Here is a 23,701-nt window from a genome sequence, read left to right as displayed (position 1 = left end):
AATTATAGTACATTTCCCACTACTTAATAACATTTGTAAGTAATAGCTGAAGTGATTTGTATGTGAAAACTTATGGAACTTTTTCCTGGTTTAATTTACTAGTTTATTTTAGATTTTTGTCACTATATTTATTATTGAAAATTGGTTATTATGTTGTGTTGGTTGTATAAAATAGTACTTTAAAGAAAAATTCTTTGAATAGAATTTTTAAAATCTCACCTCTTGGCTTTGTATTATCTAGAAAATCATGCTCAATCCACACTACAAAGCGTCTAAACATTTTATCAGAAAACTAGAGATATAGAGCATACTATCCAATAAACAGAAAGTTTCTATGCCCTCAGAGATGTTCATGTATGGCATGGTTTCCTCCCATGGCAGGTGTTCGCAGTATCACCAGATAATTGGGAGACGTAAGCTCATAGCCTGGAAAGGTACATGGTGGAGAGAAAAGGCCACAGATTATGGAGTCAGCTGCTCCTGGGTGTTAAGTGGGCTTTGGCACATAGACCATCTGGAGAAAGCCATTCAATCAGGAGCCAAGGATATGCCCCTGTGACATTAGATAGCCTGGGCTTGCTTTGAGGATTGATAAATTAGTACCCCAATATAATTTTTAATTACTCTTTAGTGGCACATAGTATCTACTAATTAAATAGTAAAATTTTTATGTGTGTGAGCTACTTCAAAAAATCAGGGCACAAGGGTGTCAATTTTTGTAAGAATGATGTGTCCCAATAAGGGAGACAGTGATTTAAGGGACCCAAGACTAGAATGTGCAGAACAGCTAGGCCATAAATAAACCTCACTGAGTTTCATACTGAGATATCATATAGTTTATTGCCTAAACCAAGATATATTTGAGATCCAAAGGGGGGCATGATTAATAATTGTACTGAAAGAATAACTGTACACCAAGACTGTGTGAGGTAGACCCCACACAGTTCCCTTATCTTTTCTGTTTCTATGTGTCTCCCTACTTTGGGTTTCTCTAATTAATTTGGCTCAAGAGATTCTAAGTAAATTCCTCAATAGAAGGATGGAAGAAAGGAAGGAAAGGAGGAAGGGACAAAGGAAAAAGGGATACAGGTATATACTCTTTGGTAATCAAAGAGAGAATATAATACTCTTCAAAAATTGAAATGTTGAAATAGTTTTGTATTCATCATGGACCCCTGTAACTTCTCCAGCCCAACACCCCCCTACCACTTTTACTTCTGCTGCAGCTACTAGCGATGTTAGTGGTTTCAACTTTTCAAATTTTACCATGCAAATGAATCTTCTGGGAGTCTGGTTAAAATGCAGATTCTGATTTAGTAGGTCTGGGGTAAAGTCTCTGATTCTGTATTTCTAAATTCACTGGTAGTTTTGATGTGGTCATTGGCCCTTGAGAAGAAAGTGTTAGTTCAAATTCCAAGAGATGAAATCCTTTGGCCTAATTCATTTTTCTGGTCTGGCTGCATTGGCTTTGGGTTTGACTTGTGGTTTGATGGTCCTTTGGTCAGGCGCCTGCTTTGGCAGTTTCAGCCTGGAGTAGTTGTGTGGCTATCAATGCAGTAGGCTGTTGGCATGTTAATTTATACTAGAAGGGGGCATAGAAATGAGATGTGTACAACCAAATGATATATTCAATGTAATTCATTGTTCTGTTTAGTTTAGTTGCATGGATAACCATTGAGGAAGGATCCTGGAAATGTGCCATCAGCAGTGAACACTCTGAACCAGGTGCTTCAAAGCTCAGTAAATGTTCCCTCTTTGGCTTAAGTAAAGAAACAAGGATTTTCAAAATAGAATCTACTGCGCTTTATCCAAGGAAAGATTTTATAGATGGCCATGCTTATGTGACATTGGTGTAGCAGCATAAAACATGGAATGGGGTAGGGGGGTACTATGACCAGCTCTCGATTAATTAGTAGTAATCACATTGTAAGAGCTCTTAATTTGGCATTATTCAAAGAGTTTAAATTGATACAGTTAGTACAGTAACTTAGATTAGTTTTTCTTAATGGTCATCCAAGACAGATTTTTAAATTTTGATTTGATGAGAACTCAATGTTTTATTATGACAGAAACAGTTTAAATGAAAATGAATACATATACCACTACTATAAAAAGGATACTCATTATCTGGGAATCCTTTCTATTCTTAGTTGTGTTTTTTTCCTCAAATCAGTCTGACATTACTTCTTGGCTATCCTCTTACTATGACAAAAATAAAATATCCACAAAAACAAAATGTTGTCTCTTCTTCCATTGATTTTTTAAAATTATATTTTCATTTGGCGACTTGCTGTATATACTGCTTTATGCAAAGAACTATTAAAGTAAGGTCCTCACTACCTATGACCATTTGGGAAAATATGACTTACATGCATGAAAAAATTAGTGTATAATACAATATAAAATTTTGGGCTATGAAAATCATGAGTTTAGAAAATAGAATGAAGGTGGTTTAGAGTCATTAATTTATAGCTTTAGGCATTTGCTGAATATCTACTATACACAAAGCATAATGCTGGCTTCAAGGCATACAGCAGTGAAGAAAAGCCTAGCCTCTGTCCTCCACCTGTTTGTAATTTAGTTGATTTGCTCCTTAGAGGAAGAGGTATTCTCCTTGGAGGGTTATTTCTCCTACTTCAGTACCTCCAGACATTAACCCCCAACAATTATCACTTAATTTTTAATAATTCCAAGGATATTTCTTGCTAATCCCATGATTCCTGACCCCAACACCCTTTACCAAATACCTATTCTCCAAGCCACATGAGAGCTCCCTACTACTGAGCTTGTTCCGAACCACCGTCATCATCACCTTTCTCTCATCATCTTTCTCCTCTCTATCTTCCTCTCTGTTCTTTGCTGCTGAGTTTACTTTTTTATATTCTACCATTTCTATAATCCAACTCTTTCTAAAGCCTGCCTTCACTGAGAGACAATATAACATAGAGAAAAGAATGTAGAATTTGACACGTCATTAAGTGCTAGTATTGCCATTAATTCATCACAAATCTAAAGTTAATTCATTTTCTCCCCCTACATAACATAGCATCTGTCTTTTTCAGGCTCCTCTCCTCACAATACCCAAACCTGTGTTTCTTGCTGAGATATACTAATAGAATTTAGGTGGAAGTTTATTTTGGAATTAGGAAACCAGTTTCTAATACTATGTTTGTCAACAAAACTTTTATTGATTTTTCATTCTTTAAGATGTCGATAACTCCCTTAATACCACTATTACTGACAGTAATTAATTTCAATGCAAGAGAGAGAAACAGTAAAGGGAACTGGGTGAAATTATCTTGTATATCAAATAATGAATTTATATTATTTAAAAAATTACAAAATATCATTTATAATAATATCAAAGTTTTTAGACAAAAGTCTTGAGGCTAAAGGAAAGGAAATTGTATCAGTTGGGATTGAGATCCAGTCTGGAAAATGGAGCCCATTCCATGACATCCATTAGGAAAATTTAACACTAGGCACTATTTACAGTGGTGTTTGAAGAGCTAAAAAGCCAAGCAGGTGTTAGTGAAACATCTCTGGGATTGATAACAGAAAGAGGCGGCTCCCATAGCTAGCAGTGGAAGGGCCAGGGAAGAGCTGATAATACTAGAGCTCAAGCCCAGAGCTCCTACATGGGAATCAGATTCACAAAAGAATCTTCTTAGCAGGAACTAGGGCATAGAGGATATACCCCCCATGCTGGAGATGGAGAGACTGCCTGACCAGAGAGGGTGTGTGCATGGGGAGGGAGGAGGGCATAACCAGGCATTCTCTCTTTGTCCAATTATCCATCTCTGCCAGTGTCTCTCATTGTCTAAACCCAGTCATAAGGCACTAGGCAAGAAAACCTAGGAAATAAAATTTGCAATAGAAGGAGAACAGATCTGAGAACAAAACAGCCAATGACCATTGTGTTAGATAAAGGAGCATGTATTGTGGATCCTTACAGAATAATTATTTCAGGATATATTTGTTCTGTAAATCCAAGAAGAGGTTCATAGCTCAGGCTTCTTGCTGTCTCAGAATATTGGCAGTAAGAAATTCAGCTACATCAATGAGTAGTCCTGGCTCACCCATTACCATAGGGAGAAGAACTGTTGAAGGGCACGGGTAGGAGAGTTTAGGAGAATACCTAAAGGAGTATACATTCTAATCATTCACCTCTAAGTTACTTTAAAAACATGGGTACTTAACAGGTCTAGTATGATCACAGGGTTTCTCTCTCCACACAAACTCCCAAAACACAATACACTTCACCTGTTTGCTAATGGCTGAAAATACCAAGAGAAAAAGCCTTTCATTCCGCAATTAGAGATAAAAGGTTTAAATTACAAGTGCCTAGTTGAAGTAACATTTTTCTGTGAGGGAATTTCAGATAAAGGATAATCAATCAATCAATCTGTCAATCCATTACTCAGTAAAATGACATACATAGAGCCAGTGTGCACACAAATAGCTGGAGAATTAGTGATCAAGAGGGGAAAGAGAACATGCAGGACCCAGAGGACACACTTTGATGGTTTTGACAATTCTTCCCAGGGTGATACTCTTTACCTGCTATGTGAGCAAAACTGACAGTGACTTCAGCACATGTGAATGCTTATATGATAGGCAGCTCTACTTTATAAGGGGAGTAAAGATTCTTGATTTTCCAAACATACACTTGACCCAGGTAAAGACCTTTTCTTCCAGGGGTTTGTTAACCAAGGTAATTAAGTTTATCCTTTTCCCCCAGATAAGGTTTTTAGCTCCTTAGTTACGCATTTACCTTTAATTCTTTGGGCAAGATCATATCCTTTCATGAGTCTTTTTAAAAAATGGGGCCGTTCTGGCAGTAAGTATTTTTGTTTATTAGTTGTGATAAAGGGAGAGAATATTTGGCTTTTGGCTTCTTTTTCTGAAATTTTTCCAGATTTTTATAAAATGAGATTAAAATATCCTCAGATTCAGCCTTACTGAACCCAGAATTGAGGGCTGTTAGTCATCTTTAGTTCTGTTGCTATCCACAGGTGCCTCCTTTAATTGCATATTCCACTGGCTGGTTGTTGGATATCATCTACATTAATTTCTCACATGTGGCTCCTAAGCTCTTATGGGAGAATGCTTCTAGATTCCCTGACCTCAACCAAAATAAATTACCAAGATTTCTAGCCTTTATTGTGTTACAGGTTTTAGTGTCCACATGGATCCTACAGTTACATATTTTTAATCATCTCCCCCAGGAAATTCCAAAGCAATTAAAGTTTGAGAACTACTAATACACATCTATTATTTGAAATATACTTGAATAATTTTAAATAGTATTTCATATCCTAACATACCATAGAAAATTCTTTATGTTTGTACTGTATTCATTTTATGTTGCTTTCTAAAAATTACTACAAACTTGACAGCATTAAAAAAAACCCATATACCTCATAGGTCTATAGGTCAGAAGTACAGGCAAGTTTGACTGGGTTCTATCCTCAGGGTATCACAAAGCCAAAATCAAGGTGTCAGCCTGCCTAGGCTCTAACTTGGGGACTTTGGGAAATAATTCACTTCCAATCTTACCCAGGTAGTTGGCAGAGTTCAGTTCCTTGTGGTTGGAGGACTGCAGTCTCTGTTTTTGGCTGGCTATCAATGGGGGATCTCTGTCAGCTCCTTAAAGACCGCTTGCATTCTTTATGTGGCCTCTTCCATCCTGAAAAACCTTTGTGCTGTGAATCTCTCTGACTTTCTCTTCTGCTACTAATTGAGGAAGCTCTGTGCTTTTACGAGCTCATGTGATTTAATCAGCCCACCCAGATAATCTCTCTACCAACATCAGTTGTACCACGTGACATAACAATCACAGGAGTGATACCTCCACATATTTACAGGTTCTAGAAATTAGGATGTAGAATCTTGGGTTGGAGGGAATTTTTGGAATTCTTCCTATCATAGTCTCCAGTTCAGTAATACATACAGTTAGTTCAAGAACACACATAAGGATAAGAAGACCCGCAGTCTATTTACCAAAGAGATACTAGCAGTGCAACTGTGAACTAGTGCGATGGTCTATTCTAACAAATAGTTATTGAATATTTAAAATATGCTAATAAATCAATAAAGGAATAAGAACTGGAAATTACCCTCCAGTAGCTTACATTTCATCCTTAAATGCCTCCAGAGATAGAGATACTTTACTTGATCTTTTGATAATTTCATCAATGTTTTCTGATATACTGTACAAAAAACTGATTGTGTATAATCTTTAATCTTCAAATCTTTAATTTTCTATGTTCCTGACAGGTAATACAAACATATTAAAACCATCAAATATTTGATTTAGTTCTATCCCTCCCCATAGTCCCTGAAAGTATTCTTTTTAGGCTTAGTATTCCCTATTTTTATGACTATACTTTATTACATAACTTGAAGTCCTTTAACGTAAAGTTATTACATAACTTGAGGTCCTTTAAAATTTTAACTGAACACAGTCAAGCCACTTAACATTTCTGTTCCTCACTTTTCTCAAATATTTTTACTTATTTCTGTGTGGCTGGCTTTGCACTCACCCAGGATGTAGGAGCCTCTCAACTAATTTCTGGAATTTTCACAAAGAGAGTGACGTGTATTTGTGTTGAGTCAGAGCATCCATGAGGGAAAGGAGGGTCCGAGGCTTCCTATTCCACCTTCTTTCTGATGTCACTCCTTAGTTTTTGGCTTTTTCAAAAGCAAAACAAATTTTATGTATTTCTTAAGGTTGCTTTTTCAAGTTTTTTTTTTTTTTTTTTTTTAAACTGGCTAAGCAAAAATGGTGCAAAAGTGATTATCTATTGAAGAAGGACTGAATATCTCAAAATTCACAAAAGAGTTGATTACCCCAAATCTGGAAAGTTAGGAACTAGAAAAATGATGGGGACCTCAGTGAGAATAGTTTTAGTACTCTCTAGTGTTTAACATAAAAATACCTAGTTCCAATGACATCAATTTCATCTGTCTCACAGCTCCAGATTCTTCCAAGGCAGCAAGAAATCATGCCTACTCTGGCCCACACTTGCGAATTAGGAGAATGTAGGCACTAGGTTGCCATCCCTATGAGTGCTTAGTACATGCTATCACTGGCTAATACATACACACATATCACACCATCACACCATCACACAACTTTCTCATATGTCCAAATATACTTCCACCAAATACTTAACCATCTTCTTTGCATAAACTACATAAATCCTATTATTTCCCCAGTAGAACTAAATCTGAGCCATGTCCAGCAACTGCACCCAGGTTTCATGCTGAAAAGACTCACTTTTCTGAGTTGAAATCACAAAGTGATGTTCATTACCATTTCAATTCTGTAACAATTGAAATTATACAATTAATGGACTAATTCATATATTTATTTACTACCACCACATGCTATGTACAATGATAGAGATAAAACTGAAGGAATATGTTTATTTAATATTCAGATACTTGACAGCAAGCAAAGAAATCCAGATAAACTTTGCACTCCTTGTCTCTGCATCTGGTTTCCAAGCCACAGCTTGTATTTATGACTAAAAAACTCAACTACAAATTCCATGTTTTTACTTCTTTAGCAGCAATAAAACTACTCAAGAAATATTCCAGATGCAATGGCATGTCAGGGAATGCGATCTTCTTGTCTCTGCCTACAAGAATTGCCTTGATAGTATTTTCCTTCCTGCAGAACATAATGAAAAATACTTTAGATACTCCCTGAGTATCCACCTCCCAACCTGTTTTGTTATTTGGCCATCTTTCATTCCATTGGTATTCGTGATTAATGACCTCAACCAACACATGGCCCTCCTTTTTAAAAATCAATTCCTCTGATGGCCAGTGATGGTGAGCATTTTTTCATGTGTTTTTTGGCTGCATAAATGTCTTCTTTTGAGAAGTGTCTGTTCATGTCCTTCGCCCACTTTTTGATGGGGTTGTTTGTTTTTTTCTTGTAAATTTGTTGGAGTTCATTGTAGATTCTGGATATTAGCCCATTGCGCACATGTACCATAAAACCTAAAGTATAATAATAATAATAATAATAATAAAAGAAAAAGAAAAAAAAAAATCAATTCCGTTAGTGGTCTGCATGGTGTGAAATGGTCAGTTTCTATTCCACTTGTTGCAAGTGTCCTTTCTGCAGGTGAGCAGAACCTACAATTGTAAAGAAGAGTTATGATAGGTGTTGCTTCCATCTCTCGAGCACCTTGTTTCCAGCCTGATGTTGTGGCTAAGAAATAAGTAGCCCCAAGTATCAGTAGCTGACTTAAAGCACACATCACATCCTAAAATGCAGCCCCTCAGGCTCAGCTACTATCTCTTGGTGGCGTTGTAGTTGAGTTTTTAACAGCTCATTCCATCATTTTATAAGGTCAGTAGTCTGCCAGTGATGGAAGAGATAACAGCAATAACTCCAAGGAAAATCCTATAGTTGCTTCAATGTTTCTACTATGATGTGATTTCCTTGATTGAATGTAATGTAGTATCAGAAAAAGTATAGCATGTAAAACATTCTGAGGCCAAAAATGATGATGTCTGAGGAAGAACGGGCAAGAAATGCAGGACCAAGTCAAAAATAAAACATCTATTCCACTAAGAACAAGTAGCTAGCCCATACAGAATTAAAGAGATCCAATATAATTGATCTGCTACAATGAAGTTAGCAGTCTTCTCAAAGCTATGTACTATATCAAAATTTTAAGATTGAACACTCTGTTGGACAACTGAGTACTCAGATTAACATGACCAATGAAGCACCCAGAATGAAGCACCCATGCTCTACTACTGCTCTGACTTCTACTCCATTCATAATCTCACTGAACAAACCTGGTTCCAGCAGGTAGGATGCTTCATATCCACAGGAAAAGTTACACTGGGCACCTGATTATTAGAATCACCTTCTACTGTAGTGGTTTTTTGATGGACATGGACATGGCATGAAGATTTTCAAGCCCTTGACCTATTATAAAAGATTTATCAATATCATGCTTCCACTTCTGTCTAAAAATCATCTAGGCTGGCTCTTTCAAGTCTTTATGCCATTTGGCCACTGCCAAAGACATAATACGATAACCTAACACTATATTTTTCTTAAGGAGAGTATACAAAAAGACTTACTGCTCAAAGTCTTACCCATTTAGTGTATTTCCTTCTTTATTTGGGTCTATCTATGTAAACAACTGTACCATTGCAGACTTTCACATTATCATATAAATAAGGCTGACCTTTCTTATTTTCAACCAATTTTTCATTAAAAATTTCCTTTAAGTTAGTAGACAGAGATTAAAGAAGGCACTGTTGTTTTGTGGGTTTTGAGCAACCTATTCATATACCATGGGAGCCTGAGAAGACCCATTCCTACATGTCACACTTCCACTTGATGAAAAAGAGGTACTGAGCGTATCTAAATTTAATGAGCATGTCTTAATTTAATTAAGGTGGTACTCAGTTCATGATGCCCAAGTGTATGAAGAGACAGGAGACATTCTCAAAAGGCAGAGTCACCCATTGAAGAATGCAGGGCCTTACGCTAAAACTTTATTTGTACTGATACAATTTCTTTCTTTGAAAATTGCCCCAGGGTTCATGCATATAGATACCTAGAGTTCCAGCTGGTCTATTCTGTCATCATGAAGGCCAAATGGAAAAGCCATTTTCACTGCAATCTAAACCAGATGAAACCTACTATGTAATGTGTCTTCTTCTAAGTAGTAGAGAGGTCAAGTTTTAAGAACTTAACCTTTGCTGTGGATGTGGTATGTAGATATATTTTGAAACACTAGTTTCCTGCTCAATGAGGAGACAGGGCTCTATATTTTAGTTATCTTATATTTTTTATTGTTATATATCTTACCAAAGTAGACAAGAATCAACCATTTTTGCTCCTCTGAGCATGGTTTTATCCTTATATAGAATTATGGGGCTGTACATTAGGATATGGTTTGGCAAAGACCCTGTGAATTAGAGGATTGTAATACAGAACCACAGAAGTCAGATTATTCTGGGACATGAGCATGAAGGTGAGAGTAAATTCTGGTCTGGTTGGACAGAGACTCAGAAAAATGCATTAGGCAAAACAACAGCTGACTTGGTGAAATAAGTGAGAGACTCAGAAAAATGCATTAGGCAAAACAACAGCTGACTTGGTGAAATAAGTGAGAGAATCAGAATCCACAACAGGCCATCACAATGGTCAACTGACAGGAGAGAAGCATAGTTGCTGGTAACTTATCACTGTGTATCAAGAACAAGTCCTGGGATGGGGATGGTAGTGTTCTGTAAGGTGAATAGCCACCACCAAAGTGCTTCTTACAAGGGCAAATTGGAAGCTAGCCCAGGTCCTGCCCAGCTCCAAGACACTGTTTCAAACATAAGCTTGTTACAGATGGGTCTTTTTATTTTCCTAGATTTTCATTTTTTTCAAAATAAAGTATTTTCTGATTTGTTTTCGGCAAGAAGAAACCCTTTTGGTTTGTTTTTTGGCTAAATACCAATTTAGCGTAACTTCCTTTTGGATCATATTGGTTTTAGCTTCAATTAGAACATTTCTTTCCAAAATGATTTACCCCAATCTGTGACATTTGTTCCCATAACTTAGTTAGTGGTTGGGGATAATTAATGATACATCTCTAAGCCATGTCCTTATAAATTGTCAAATCATTTTCGAATAGAACGACTCTATAATAATATTATATGGCATTGTTTCTTGTTTCTATTGCCCATTCGACGGGTTTTCTGGGGCATTTCTTTCCAGTGGTTAGTGGTCAGCTCTCTTTGAGAACACTGACATGCTATGAAATGATTGTCTTACATTCACTTTAAATCTAACAGGAGATTTTCTCATTGTATATACTGCTTGCTGTATGAGGCAGAACATCAAAAATCTCACGTATTGTTTTGGTTTTAAGTTGTAGCAATAAATAGCCTCATGAGTGTGTGACTAATACATGGATTTCACGCACAGCAGCATTAATGCATTATATTATCTGTGACATTGTTTGCCTTATTTATAGCTATATCATCTATATCTATAATGTTAACTTTGTGTAAAACACTAGACTGGATTCCATAGAGGAACACAAAGAAACAAAAGATGTAGAATACCTACCTTGTGGAAATGTACATTCTAGCTGGTAAATAGATTTTAAATGTCACAAAATGACAAGGTGTTGTAAGGTGAGAAGAAGGACAACACAGATCCCCCACTGAAACCTACCGTATCAGTGTTGGACTTAGGGATCTGAAACCTGTGAGTTATGATAATATATTATGGTACCATTTAATATAAGTGAAAAAAGTAGCATAGCATCTAGTTCAGGAACACTTACCCTGGATTCTATAAGTAGATCTGAAATGTGCGTTGGGAGGAAAAAAATCTATGTATGTATTTTTTCACTTACTTCTAAATAAAATTTTAACTTTTTTTTCTACTATGACTATAAGAAATATAACACAGTGGTATTTACAATAACTGTGACTTTGTCAACAAAATAAATCCAATATTTTCCAACACATTATAAAAATATCAAAATACACTTCTGCATATAATTTTATATAAAATAGCTAGTTCTGTGAAATCCTGAACAAGCTAGTGAGTAAATGTGAAAATAGTACAGTCATGTGTCACATAATGATGTTTCATTCAATAACAGATCTCACATGCAACAGTGATTTCATAAGATTATGTTATATATTTTGCTGTACCTTTTCTATGTTTACACATATTTAATTACACAAATACTTACCACTGTGTTATCTTTGCTGACAGCAGTCAGTACAGTAACATCCTGTGCAGGTTTGTAGTCTGGAATAATAGGCTATACCACATAGCCTAAATGTATAGTAGGTTATGCCATCTAGGTTTGTGTAAACACACTCTATGATGTTCACACAATGGTGAAATTGCCTAACAACATATTTTTCAGAATGTATCCCTCTCGTTAAGCAATGCATGACTGTATTTTGCAATTTGTTTAGATAATTAAGAAGCCATTTACCAGTTGTTGCATAATAGCCAGTTTGAAAAATGTGTCATCTTGGAATTGGGAGAAAATTTTGTTATGGGTCAGTTAATAGCAGCTTAGAGGTAGGAACAGAGATAAATAAGCTTCCTCAAACTACACTCACATAATCAATGGGTTTTTACTAGTACCCTGCCCCCTGCCAGGAGAATAATGAATGATTTTATGAGTGCTCCTGAAAAAAGAGTAGACAGTAAAATATCCACTACTCTAAAATATACAATTTTGTTCAGACACGGTGCATTGCTAATGCCTGGCATTCCAGAACTTTGGAAGGATGAGGCAGGAGGGTTGCTTGAGCCCAGGAGTTCAAGACCAGCTTGGGCAACATAGCGAGACCCCCCTCTCTACAAAAAGTAAAAAAAAAAAAAAAAAAAATTATCCAGGCATGGTGGTGCGCACCTGTAGTCCCAGTTACTTGGGGATCTGAGGTAGGAGGATCACTTGAGCCCAGGAAGTTGGGGCTGCAGTGAGCTGTGATCTCATCACTGCACTCCAGCCTGGGAGAAAAGAGTGAGATCCTATTTTATATATATATATATATACACACACACACACACACACACATATATATATGCACACACACACATACACATACATACACACATATATATACATATATACACACACGTATATAGACACACACACACACAATTCTTTGTTTTAGTATGTACAACATACTAATTCCCTGTCCTCTTCCAGCTTTTTTCTGCCTCTGATGCTTTTTCTTATGCCATCTCCTAAACCGGGATAAGCTCCACCGTCCCCATTATACATCTATATATATCTCACCTTCTTCAAATTCCACCTCCTGTAAAAGACCTTCCCTGATACACTTTTCATCCCCAGCAATACATAGGTGACTTTTCTTTCTCTGAGGAAACTTTTTATTCATTATGCTTGATATGAAACTCTCATGGAGCAGATAGTATTCTCTACCTTGCATTGTAAGTCTTATGGTCTAATCTTAGATAAGAACAATTTTTATATGGAGTCTCTTTGGACTCAACAGTGCCAAGAAAAGTATCTTGTGCACATAGATGTTTGGTTAAATATTGTTAACAACATAATATAAACAATATAAATTAACTTTTCATTGATAGGTGAGAATTAGTTTTATTATTTAATTATTGCACTGAAATTTAGTTATATGCTTTGAGACATCCAGCTTATCTCTATGCCTTCACTGTAATAACCTCTTTCAAGCAGATCCCATTCGTCCATGACAAAGAATGGATTAAGAGTTATCAAACAAGAGTAAGAGTGTCACCCTTTTGGACAATTTAGTAGAAGGCTGAAACATCTGTTATTTTCTTACCTTCAATAAAATCAGTTTTATCATTTTAAAACAAATGTCCTTTAATCTTTTAGTAGTAGTCATACATATATATACATAACTACATACATACATAATATGTATATACATATACATTTGTTTACATCAGTAAACTTAAGTATGAATGTTTTGACTTCAAAATGTCCCATTATTCTTTTGCACATATTTAAGATAACGTTACTAAATAGTATATAATCCAAATTATATTTTGCAAATACAATAAAAATTGCAATTGCAATTTTGATTGTTTATGTTTCTGCAGGTTTCAAAGCACAGGACTTTGTGGTCAGGAATTGAGCTTTTTGCATGTGAGATAACAAAAACAAAACAGAGAGCAGGGCTATGTAATTACATGTTAAAAACTGTGTTATAGAGGATAAGTAAAACATAAATTTAAAGAATGAAAAGGTCATCACAAAGTTTTAAGGAAGGAAAATGAGGAATTTCTAGGTGACAAAGGAGCTTAAGCCAGAAATGAATCAGAGAGTCAGACTCCAGGCAGAAACTGGGCTGGCTGGAAAGTGCTGCCAAGGATTAATTCAGCCTACATTACCTGCTTTGTGTTGCAGAGTAAAGGCAGTTATGGTGTAAGATGTAAGGTATGACCTAGTGATAGATAAGCTTCCTTTGTTGTTGTTGTTGTTTGTTTTGTTTGTTTGTTTGTTTGTTTTTTGAGCCCCTTTCTGGGAGAAGACAGAGCAGAGACCACAAGGGGTAAAGGAGAGTTGCACTTAAACTACTTTGCAATTAGATTTCAAAGGAATTTTTAAATTTTTTCTACTTTTTTGGATATGAAGGTACTAATCTTTTCAGCAAGGCTATTTAAGTCTATATTTTGGACCTAATACTTAGTTTTACAGTAAGATATGAAGAGAAGTTTTCTAAGGGAGGCATCAAAGGACTAGAGGAGGAAAATTGTGGTGAATTTGGGGAAAACAATAAAATCTTTGTGGACCCTGTGAGCATCTGACCTGAATTTTGAGACTAAATTTCCAAGTACTACTGTTAAAATGAGGATTATATATATATATGTGTGTGTGTGTATATATATATATGTGTGTGTGTATATATATATACACATATATATACACATATATATACACATATATACACACATATATACACATATATATACACATATATATACACACATATATATACACACATATATATACACATATATGTACACATATATACACATATATATGTACACATATATATACACACATATATACACATATATACACATATATACACACATATATATACACATATATATACACATATATATATATAATTTTTTTTCCTGTTTATTTTGCCTAAGGCACTTGGCCTAAAGGCCGTGATGCTGAGCTACTGAAAGTAACTGAATAAGAAAGTAGGTCAGGTACTTTGGGAGATTACATATACACACACACACTTAAATACACACACGTAGACATATACATGATACATAATATTTTAGGTCAATTCTCTTCACACAGAGAGAGCTAATTGTTGAATATGATGCTGATGAAACCACTTTTCTACAAAATGCTGGTGGGATAACTTACAGTATTTCTAGGGTCTCTACTAATTCATGGAGGGAATGGGGAGTAGCAAAAGAGAAACAATAAAATGAATAATCTGCCATTTACTGTGTTACTAGACCCTCTAGACAAGAAGGAGCCTCATCTGTGCTCACAGAGATAGCACAATAATTCTCCAACAATAAATCCATCCCATCGAAAGTAGCCACAGAACAAATTAACTCCCGACATCCAACTGCCCTCCTAATGTCACTAGATTCCACACTTCCTTGTCATCACATTCCACATTCTCCTCTGTTGCTAGGTACCCTGGGCATTCTTATTTTCCAAAGCTCCAGGTGCTGTTTTCCTTGGGACTCATATACAGAGTCTTTGGTTCAAATGCTATGGTACCCAGGCTGAAACCTTGAGAGAAGAACCACCGCCCTGGCCCAGTGAACCTGAAGGCCATACCCACAGATCTAAATACTGCACCCTCTGTGTAGCAGCTACTCAGGATGGAGCAAACTATGTTGGGTAAGGAAGCAGATTACCCCTTTAAAGTGATGACCTGATGTGAATTGGTTACAGGAGTCTGAGATCTGTGATTTTAAATTCTTAAAAAGTATCTTTTAGGGAGAGAGGGAAAGAGAATAAAAACGTTTAACATGATTACATGAAACTCAACAATAGAAAATTCTTAATTTATCCTCAGTTTAATATGTGCTCACTGTTCTATATGGTATTTTTTAAATAAAGACATCAAAAACTTTGTTTTAAATTTGGATTTATAGGACAGTGTTGTGAGACATTATTGTTTTTTACCATTTAAATTACAAAATATGTGAGTATGTATATTTGATACAAATGAGTACATCATGTATTTGTTTTTCTTAAAACATACTGATTTACTCAGGAATGAAATATGTAATGCTGTTGAATTTAGTTACCTTGGTAACATCTGGAGTGAACTACTCCATCTAAAAATATTTTCTAACTTATTGTTTATATTTTTTATTGAAATAAAAACAAGGCACTTATTAAAGCATTTCCTGACAAATAATAATGTTTACCTTACCTGAAAAATAAATGAATGGTATACCATTTATTAGATATACATAATGATTTCAGATTGAAGAAATAGATGTAGGATGTTTAGTTTTTAACCAAGATAGATATTGGATTTGTCTTATGCTAATGTAGATTTTATTTTAAAATGTAATATATACTTAGTGTTATTTAACCTAATAACGTATTGACAAAGCTTTCATACATTAAATGTTACTATATTTTTTAAAAGATTCTAGAACACAAATGTTACATCACTTTTTTTCATGAATTAAAAATTGGAGTTGAATATTTTCATTGTGCTCTTCTTTGGACTTTTGTGGGAAATAATAAAGTAATAAAAATCATCTTCATAATTTAGCATAAGAATTTGAATTGGCAAAAAAAGAACATGCACACATTTATCTAAATTACTTATATAAGTCATCCCCTTAATTCTGCATTTCAAAAACCCTAGACATTTCATGTTAAAATAATATTTTGAATCCCTGAATTAATACCTATGGAAAGTACCATGTAATAAAAAATGTCATATTATATTTATGGCCAGTTTCCTAAATTTTCCTATGTATTTTTTCTTTCCACATCAATTCTTTCTTTGATGGGTACATAAAAAGAGTAATTTAATAGAATTTTGCCATTTGAACATATTTTAACATTGTTCACAGGGTAGTCTTAGAAAACTGCCAAAAAATATTATTTCAGGCCAGGCGTGAAATAATAATTCAGGCCAGGCGTAATTTGTAATGAAAAAATATTATTTCATTACAAATTAAACTTAAACCTAATGTGCTTTGTTTTTATATTTTTATTTTATTTTATTTTATTTTTGAGATGCAGTTTCGCTCTTGTTGCCCAGGCTGGAGTGCAATGGCACGATCTCAGCTCACTGCAACCTCTGCCTCCCAGGTTCAAGCGATTCTCCTGCCTCAGCCTCCCGAGTAGCTGAGATTACAGGCACATGCCACCATGCCCGGCGAATTTTTGTATTTTTAGTAGAGACGGGGATTTCACCATATTGGCCAGGCTGGTCTCAAACTCCTGACCTCAGGTGATCCACCCACCTCGGCCTCCCAAAGTGCATGAGCCACTGCACCCAGCCTGTTTTTTAATTTTTTACTACAGATCTGGTTTCATCTTAGACTCTTGCCTATTCCATTACTACTAGTTGTACCAGTTTTTCTAGTTGTCTCCTCTTTTTCTGCACTGCCACTGCTTCAGAAGTTTGAGCTTTTAAATATGCCAAATTAGATGACTTCTAAATCTCTTAATTGGTCTCCCCAACTTCCATTTTGCCCCTTCATACCATTCTCCTCATCAGAGTCAGAATAGTCTATTTGAAATATAACTTTTTCCATGTCACTTCCCACAATAACTTAAAACTGTTATTTGCTCCCAGAATAAAATCCAAGTTCTTTGAAAAACAAAATGCTTTTCTTGGTATTCTCTTTTTTTCTTTCTATGTTTGTCTTTTCTCATTCTCTTTTCTTGCGCTCCAGACTACTCTTACTTCTCACTTGCCCTGCATATGCTGACCTCTGTGACTTTGCACATGCTGATCCCTCTACAGAGAATGCTCTTCGCCAACTTCTCCACCTCGTTGAGGCTCACTCACCTTTTGGAATTCAACTCATATCCCCTTCTTTAGGAAGCCTTCTATGACGTCTTTATCCCTTGTATTAGATCACAGCCTTCTTGGTCTGCATTTTAAGAGCATGTTTGTTTTTCTGTCTCTTTTAATTATCTGTGAACTTGTTGAAGACAGAGTCTCTACAGGCCAAATACTTAACCCTATTTTGGTCAGAGTAAGCACTTAACAAATGTTAGTGAATAAATGAATGAACATGTGAGTTATATTACTCTTTCAGAATTTGAATATAATTCTCATGAATGTAATTGATTAGAAAACATTAACTATTTCATTACACCCCTCAAAAAAACATACTTGATAATATTCAGAAAAATAAAAATCACAAGTATTGAATAATATTTCTTTTGCTCAGCCATATTTATATGATTTCACTAATAGCTTTTAACTAAATGAAACAATTTAATACCTTTTCCATCATAATTTTTAAAAATCAGTAGCAAATTTTTATCATATAAGATAAAATTAATTAAGAAAAATAGAATGTTATTTCATGTAATCTTTGTCTATGTGTTTTCTTTTTACAAAATGGGGATCATACCAACCACACTCTTTTGTAGCTAGATTTTTGTGTTTAGTACTTCATGACTCACATCCCCATATCTTAAAATGGAATATTGAATAACTACATAATAGTCTAACAATTTCAACATTTATTTAAATAATCTATTTGTGGTAATTTAGGTCATTTCTAATTTTTTGCTATTATGAACAACACTAGTATAAATGTTTACCTACAAAGAGATACACACAATGATTAAACTTCTTAGGTGTTAAACTCCCAGAAGTGTAATGACTGGAACAAAGTTTATGAGGACTTTTAATGCTTTAGATGCATATTAAACACTCATTCAGCTAATACTGATGCACATTCCACCAGCAGGATAAATGATGCTTTTTATCAGAGAATTTTTACCAAATCTAGATATTCTCACTGGAAAAACAAAAACTATTTGCAAAATAATTGGTAGTTATTTAATTCTCTTTGGTTTTTTTTCTTTGAGATTGCATTTGAGATTGAACTGTTCTCTCAATTCTGTTTTCTTCTTATTATTTTATTTCACTTATTGTGCCTAAATGTGCTGTGTTAGCGCATTTGCATTGCTATAAAGGAATACCTGAGACTGGGTAGTTTATAAAGAAAAAAGGATTATTTGGCTTACAGCCCTGCAGACTGTACATGAAGCATAGTGCCAGCATCTGCTCCTGGTGAGGGCTTCTGGAAGCTTACAATCATGGTGGAAGATGAAGGGGAGCCAGTTTTTCTCATGGTGAGAGAGGGAGCAAGACAGAGAGAGAAGAGGTGCCAGGCTCTTTTAAACAACTAGCTCTCCTGTGAACTCCCAGAGCAAGAACTCACTCATTACCATAGGGATGGCACCAAGCCATTCATGAAAAATCCACCCTCATGACCCAAACACCTGCCACTAGACCCCACTATGGACATTGGAGGTCACATTTTAATGTGAGATTTAGTGAGGACAAAACATTCAAACCTTATCATGTGCCTACTAGATTAAAAATAACAATAACTGCTTTACAAGCTTATTGCTGAGGATGAATTACATATTGTATGTAAAATGCCATTCACATAATGGGAGTTCAATAAATACTAGTTGAAGTAGAATCTGAATAGCATATTGATTAAAATCAAAATATAACTTTTCCTTTCCAACAGATGATTCTGCTGCAGAGAGCTTTAATGGCAATGAGACTCTGGGGCACAGTTCAATTGCTTCAGGGGGAACACACAGCAGGGAGATGGGAGACTCCAACAGTGATGGCAAAACTGGGCTGGAGCAAGATGAACAGCCACTGAACCTGAGTGACAGTCCCCTCTCTGCGCAGCTAACTTCGGAATACAGAATAGATGATCACAACAGTAATGGGAAAAACAAATATAAGAATCTTCTAATTTCTGACCTCAAGATGGAACGAGAGGCAAGAGAAAATGGAAGCAAGGTATGATCACATTACAATTTCCAGAATTTTTGAGTTGGTCGTGAAGGTCACGAAAAATACCTATGCATATAGGAGATAAACATTATTGTTAATAAAAATATTATAAACAAATCCAATAAGAGGATACCAAGAAACTTATGACCAAGCATATTGTGTGTTTATAACATATGATTTCAGGAATAATAGCAAAATGAATCATGTCTCAAAGCTGTGGGTGTTTTTAGATCCAGAGAATCACTTGAGTTAATGTTTCTCATGTATATAATCTATCTGTATGAATCTCTCTGGGAATTTGTTGAGCTCAGATGTGACAGTTTCAGTCTCAGTACACCATTTTCTACTATAAAAGATCACTATCTAGTTTCTCCTAGATGGATAGGTGTACGTAAAGATAAAGTTTCAATTAAATTCTTCAGTTTGCTTTGGAGACCTGGGGACTTTGATCAGTAATTTTCTTTGTGGACACTAAATAACTGTTAAGTATGAGGGTCCTGGATGAAGTTTGTGGATTAATTATTTTAGGAAATGATTTATCATAAATTATATCGTACAAAAGACAAAAACATATTTCAGACATATCTAAATGTTTAGATTCTTTATATTAATATTAGAATAAATTACAACCCTCTCCCATTCCCAGCTGACTTTTTTTTAATTAAGCTTAAACTTCTGCTAGTTTGAGATAACACATGCTGGTGACTTTGCTCTATGATTTTTGAAGGTGTACTTTGGAACAGATGAGGGTTTTTATGGAATATACCTTTTGAGTGCCTTCCCCAGCCCTTACCTCTAAGTCAGAGTTGTAGAACTTGTTTTTTGACATAGATCCTTAAAGCAAAATGTCTTAATCTGGATTAATTTCTGAATTTGCTAAGGCACTATGCTTCCTAAATTGGCTCTATTTAAATCTTCTTGCTTGCCTGGGGGTGTGTTGTTTTATCCTCTTTTAAGCAAGTCACTAGACATCAACCGACACTTAAGCACTCCTGCCTGAGGGAGGCTGCTACAACTTTTGCTGTGGCAAATGTTCAAATATCCTCCTCGGTGGTTTAAAGCCAAATTACATAAACACAAATGATTTTATATTTGCTAACATGATCTGATTCACTGTGCACTGTGTTACATTTTACAGAACAAAATAACTCCTAAGTTTCCCTGCCCTCCACGTAAACCTGTCTTTATGAAGTTTAAATAATCGTGAAATGTTCTTTCTATGATATGTGTCTATTAAATTTTTTTCTAAAATTATCCGATGGTTTGCTCTTCTTTTTTTTACTCCCTTATTCAGTGTTACTCTGGGAACGATGCTTATTAAAACATATTCTTGCACATATTAGACAGAATGAAGTGACTTTTCTACCTCTATTACAATGGAGTTGAGAAGCACAGATGGTTTGGGCTGCTCGTGAGGGTTAAGATGATAAATGAGCCTAGAAGAGAAGAAGATACCCCTGATGCACTTAATATTTTATGGTTTAGTAAATGAAGAATACTTCCTACAGCCCAACTGAGGAATAGCCAAAGATGCAGAAAAAAAATCAGAAGGGTGTAATGTATGAAAGCTAAGCAAAGTCCACCTTTGAAGGAGAGTGTAGGCAGCTCCAATGGACAATGTTGAGAAATCAAATAAGATGAAGATAGAAAATAGTTAAATTTGTGAGAGAAGTTTTGATAGCACATTGGGAAAAGAATCAAGAGATATTATTTTTATTATTTTTTTCAAAAAGAACATAGTAAATACTTAGCACCTATGAAGGACAAATACATCTAGAGATAAAAACGGCAGGAGTACTAGAGCTAATAGTGTCATATCATCTATTGAAAATTTGCTAAAAGTAAATTTTAGATGTTCTTACCACATGGGAGTGATGGCTATGTTAAGTTGCTTACCTGGAGTAATCATTTCGCTATGGATAGGTATACAAAATATCATGTTGTACATCTTAAATTTATGCAATTAAAAATACTTGGCATACTTACAGCAATGGAGTAGGTAGCAGAGACAACTCAGAAATAACAGTCTTTATTTACAAGGCTCTTGATACATAATTTTGAGAAAGAGGATACACATGCATAGAAAAGTTTCTTAGAACAAGCACAGGCAATACTTATTCTCATATGAAAACAGTAAGAGTTTAAGTAAGAAAATGCTATTTGAAGTAATAGTCAAAATAGGCTTCCTAGAGGAACTGAGGCTTGAACTTTGAAGGAAATATAAGATTACCATTTTATTCCTTTCAGAAGGGGTCTCTTGCTAGACACTGTGAAGGGCCTGGAATGCAGATAGGGAAGATGACTTGGTCTCAGGCTAGGGAATCGTTGTCCATTCTGACCTCAGTATGATTTTATCACTTCCTCATGGCATTGAGGAAGAACATGACATCCTTATGCAGGATAAACTAGTTGCCACCAGTTAATTTATTCTCCGAATATTTACTAAAGGATTCCTACATGCAAGTCACTGTTGTAGGAAGCAAAAATATGTAAACCAGAAGAGCAAGATTCCTGCCCTTTAAAAGCTCATGGTCTAGCAGTGGGGACAAACTTGTGGTTACAGTCTGATTCTGTAAGTGATATGAGGGACATATGGTAAGGAGGGTGAAATGAAAAAACAGAGGAAGGGTGCTGATGGACTATAATGATTCTTAAGGAAAACTCTAAAGAGAGATTGATGCCAGAGGTGAGTGTGGAATGGCAAGTAGGAGTTATTCTGATTATGTATGGGAGAGGGGTAAGCATGTTTTAAGGCACAGAGCTGTGAGAGAGCATACATGGCATGGGTATTTGCGAGGAGCTTAGCATGGCTGCAGCAGAGAACATGTGTGAAGGGATGAAGTATAAAGTGGCTCCACCAATAAATGTAGGTCATTTTAAGGACTTCGGATTGTCTAATAGAAAGAGCTTAGTGGTCAGCTTAGAATTTTAGAAAGCTTGTGGTCAGCTTGGAATTTTATAAAAATTATTCTGGCAATGTTTTGGTGAATGAATAGGATAGGGACTAGAAAAAAGTAATGAGAGAATGCTGGTTAGAGAGCTATTGTGGCAATCCAGAAGGAAAATATTGACAGTTGGAATCAAATAACTGACAATGAGAAAGAAAAGCAGAGATATAGTATAAAAAAATACTGAACATGTTATTTTTGTTCTTTTGACATTGTATTTGCAGGACTACTTATCTAACCTCCATAGGTTGTATTAATATATTGCCAAACTCCTGGGAGTGCCATTTACATAGCCTGCAATATGAATAGCATATTTACCTTTCTATATCCCATTAGTGTGAACATTCTGTGAATATAAAAATGATGTTTACCTTGTCCACTGCAATATGCCTCACACCTGGCTTACTATCTCGTCCATAGATGTTTCTCAATACTTTGAGGAAATATACAAATGTTTATTGAATATGGAAAGCAAAGCATAGAGGAACATTCTAGAATGACTCCCAGATTTTTGGCTTTGTTGCCTAAGTGGATGATGAATCCGTTTACTAAGATTCAGAATGAGAAACATTTGAAGAAGCAGGTTTTGACGTGTAGTTTACGGCGCACATGCAGTGTCCATTGGACATATTTAATAGGCATTCGGGGGACATGTGTCAGCTCTGAAGAAAGGTACAGGATGGAGAGAGAGACATTTTAAAGATTTCAGAACAAAAGTGCTGCTTGAAGCTGTGGTGGTTGATAAGATCACCTTGGGAGAGCATAGAATGAGGAGAGAGTCGAAATATGTCATCTCGCAGAATATCAATCCATTAGGAACAAGTGATATAAAAGGAATTTGTGGAGAAACATATACCCAAGGAGAAAATGAAAGCAACTAGATAAGAAGGGGATATTTTAGAAGCCAAAATGTGGAGCATTTCAATATTGATATAAATTGTTAAACAAAGCGATCCTTAGATGAAATGACATAGGCCTGAACCTGAACATTGGTTAGGAGAGTTAGTGCTCAGAGGTGGATTCAAATCACATGGCAGAAGAAACACTTAACAGAATTAGCGGGAAATTTGATTGAAGACAGTTATAGAGGCTGAGATAGGAAAGTGGAATCATTTTAATTGCGAAGGAGACTGTGTCTGGAATTTCGCTTTAGAGATTCATCCTGCAATCTTAATCCAAATGTAGAGTGCGCTAGGGTTCCTGCATCTGGATCAATACTT

General features: G+C 35.5%; 1 protein-coding gene across 13 annotated transcripts in view; it reads left to right on the top strand.

Moving 5' to 3' along the window:
• The window catches only part of NOL4 (nucleolar protein 4), a 376,996-nt gene that overhangs the window by 191,433 nt on the left and 161,862 nt on the right, over positions 1-23,701 (top strand). For 11 of the 13 annotated variants that reach the window (XM_054537789.2, XM_054537788.2, XM_024236126.3 and 8 more), the window contains one exon: positions 19,256-19,539. In XM_054537789.2, coding sequence (XP_054393764.1) covers positions 19,256-19,539 — 284 coding nt within the window. Of the gene's footprint in view, positions 1-14,676; positions 15,399-19,255; positions 19,540-23,701 lie in introns of those variants that run through there. The other 2 variants (XM_054537793.2, XM_054537796.2) reach the window with 2 other exon arrangements.

The sequence above is a fragment of the Pongo abelii genome, chromosome 17 (genome assembly GCF_028885655.2).
Source record: "Pongo abelii isolate AG06213 chromosome 17, NHGRI_mPonAbe1-v2.0_pri, whole genome shotgun sequence".
Lineage (NCBI taxonomy): Eukaryota > Metazoa > Chordata > Mammalia > Primates > Hominidae > Pongo > Pongo abelii.
This window is presented reverse-complemented; position numbering and strand designations above follow the sequence as displayed.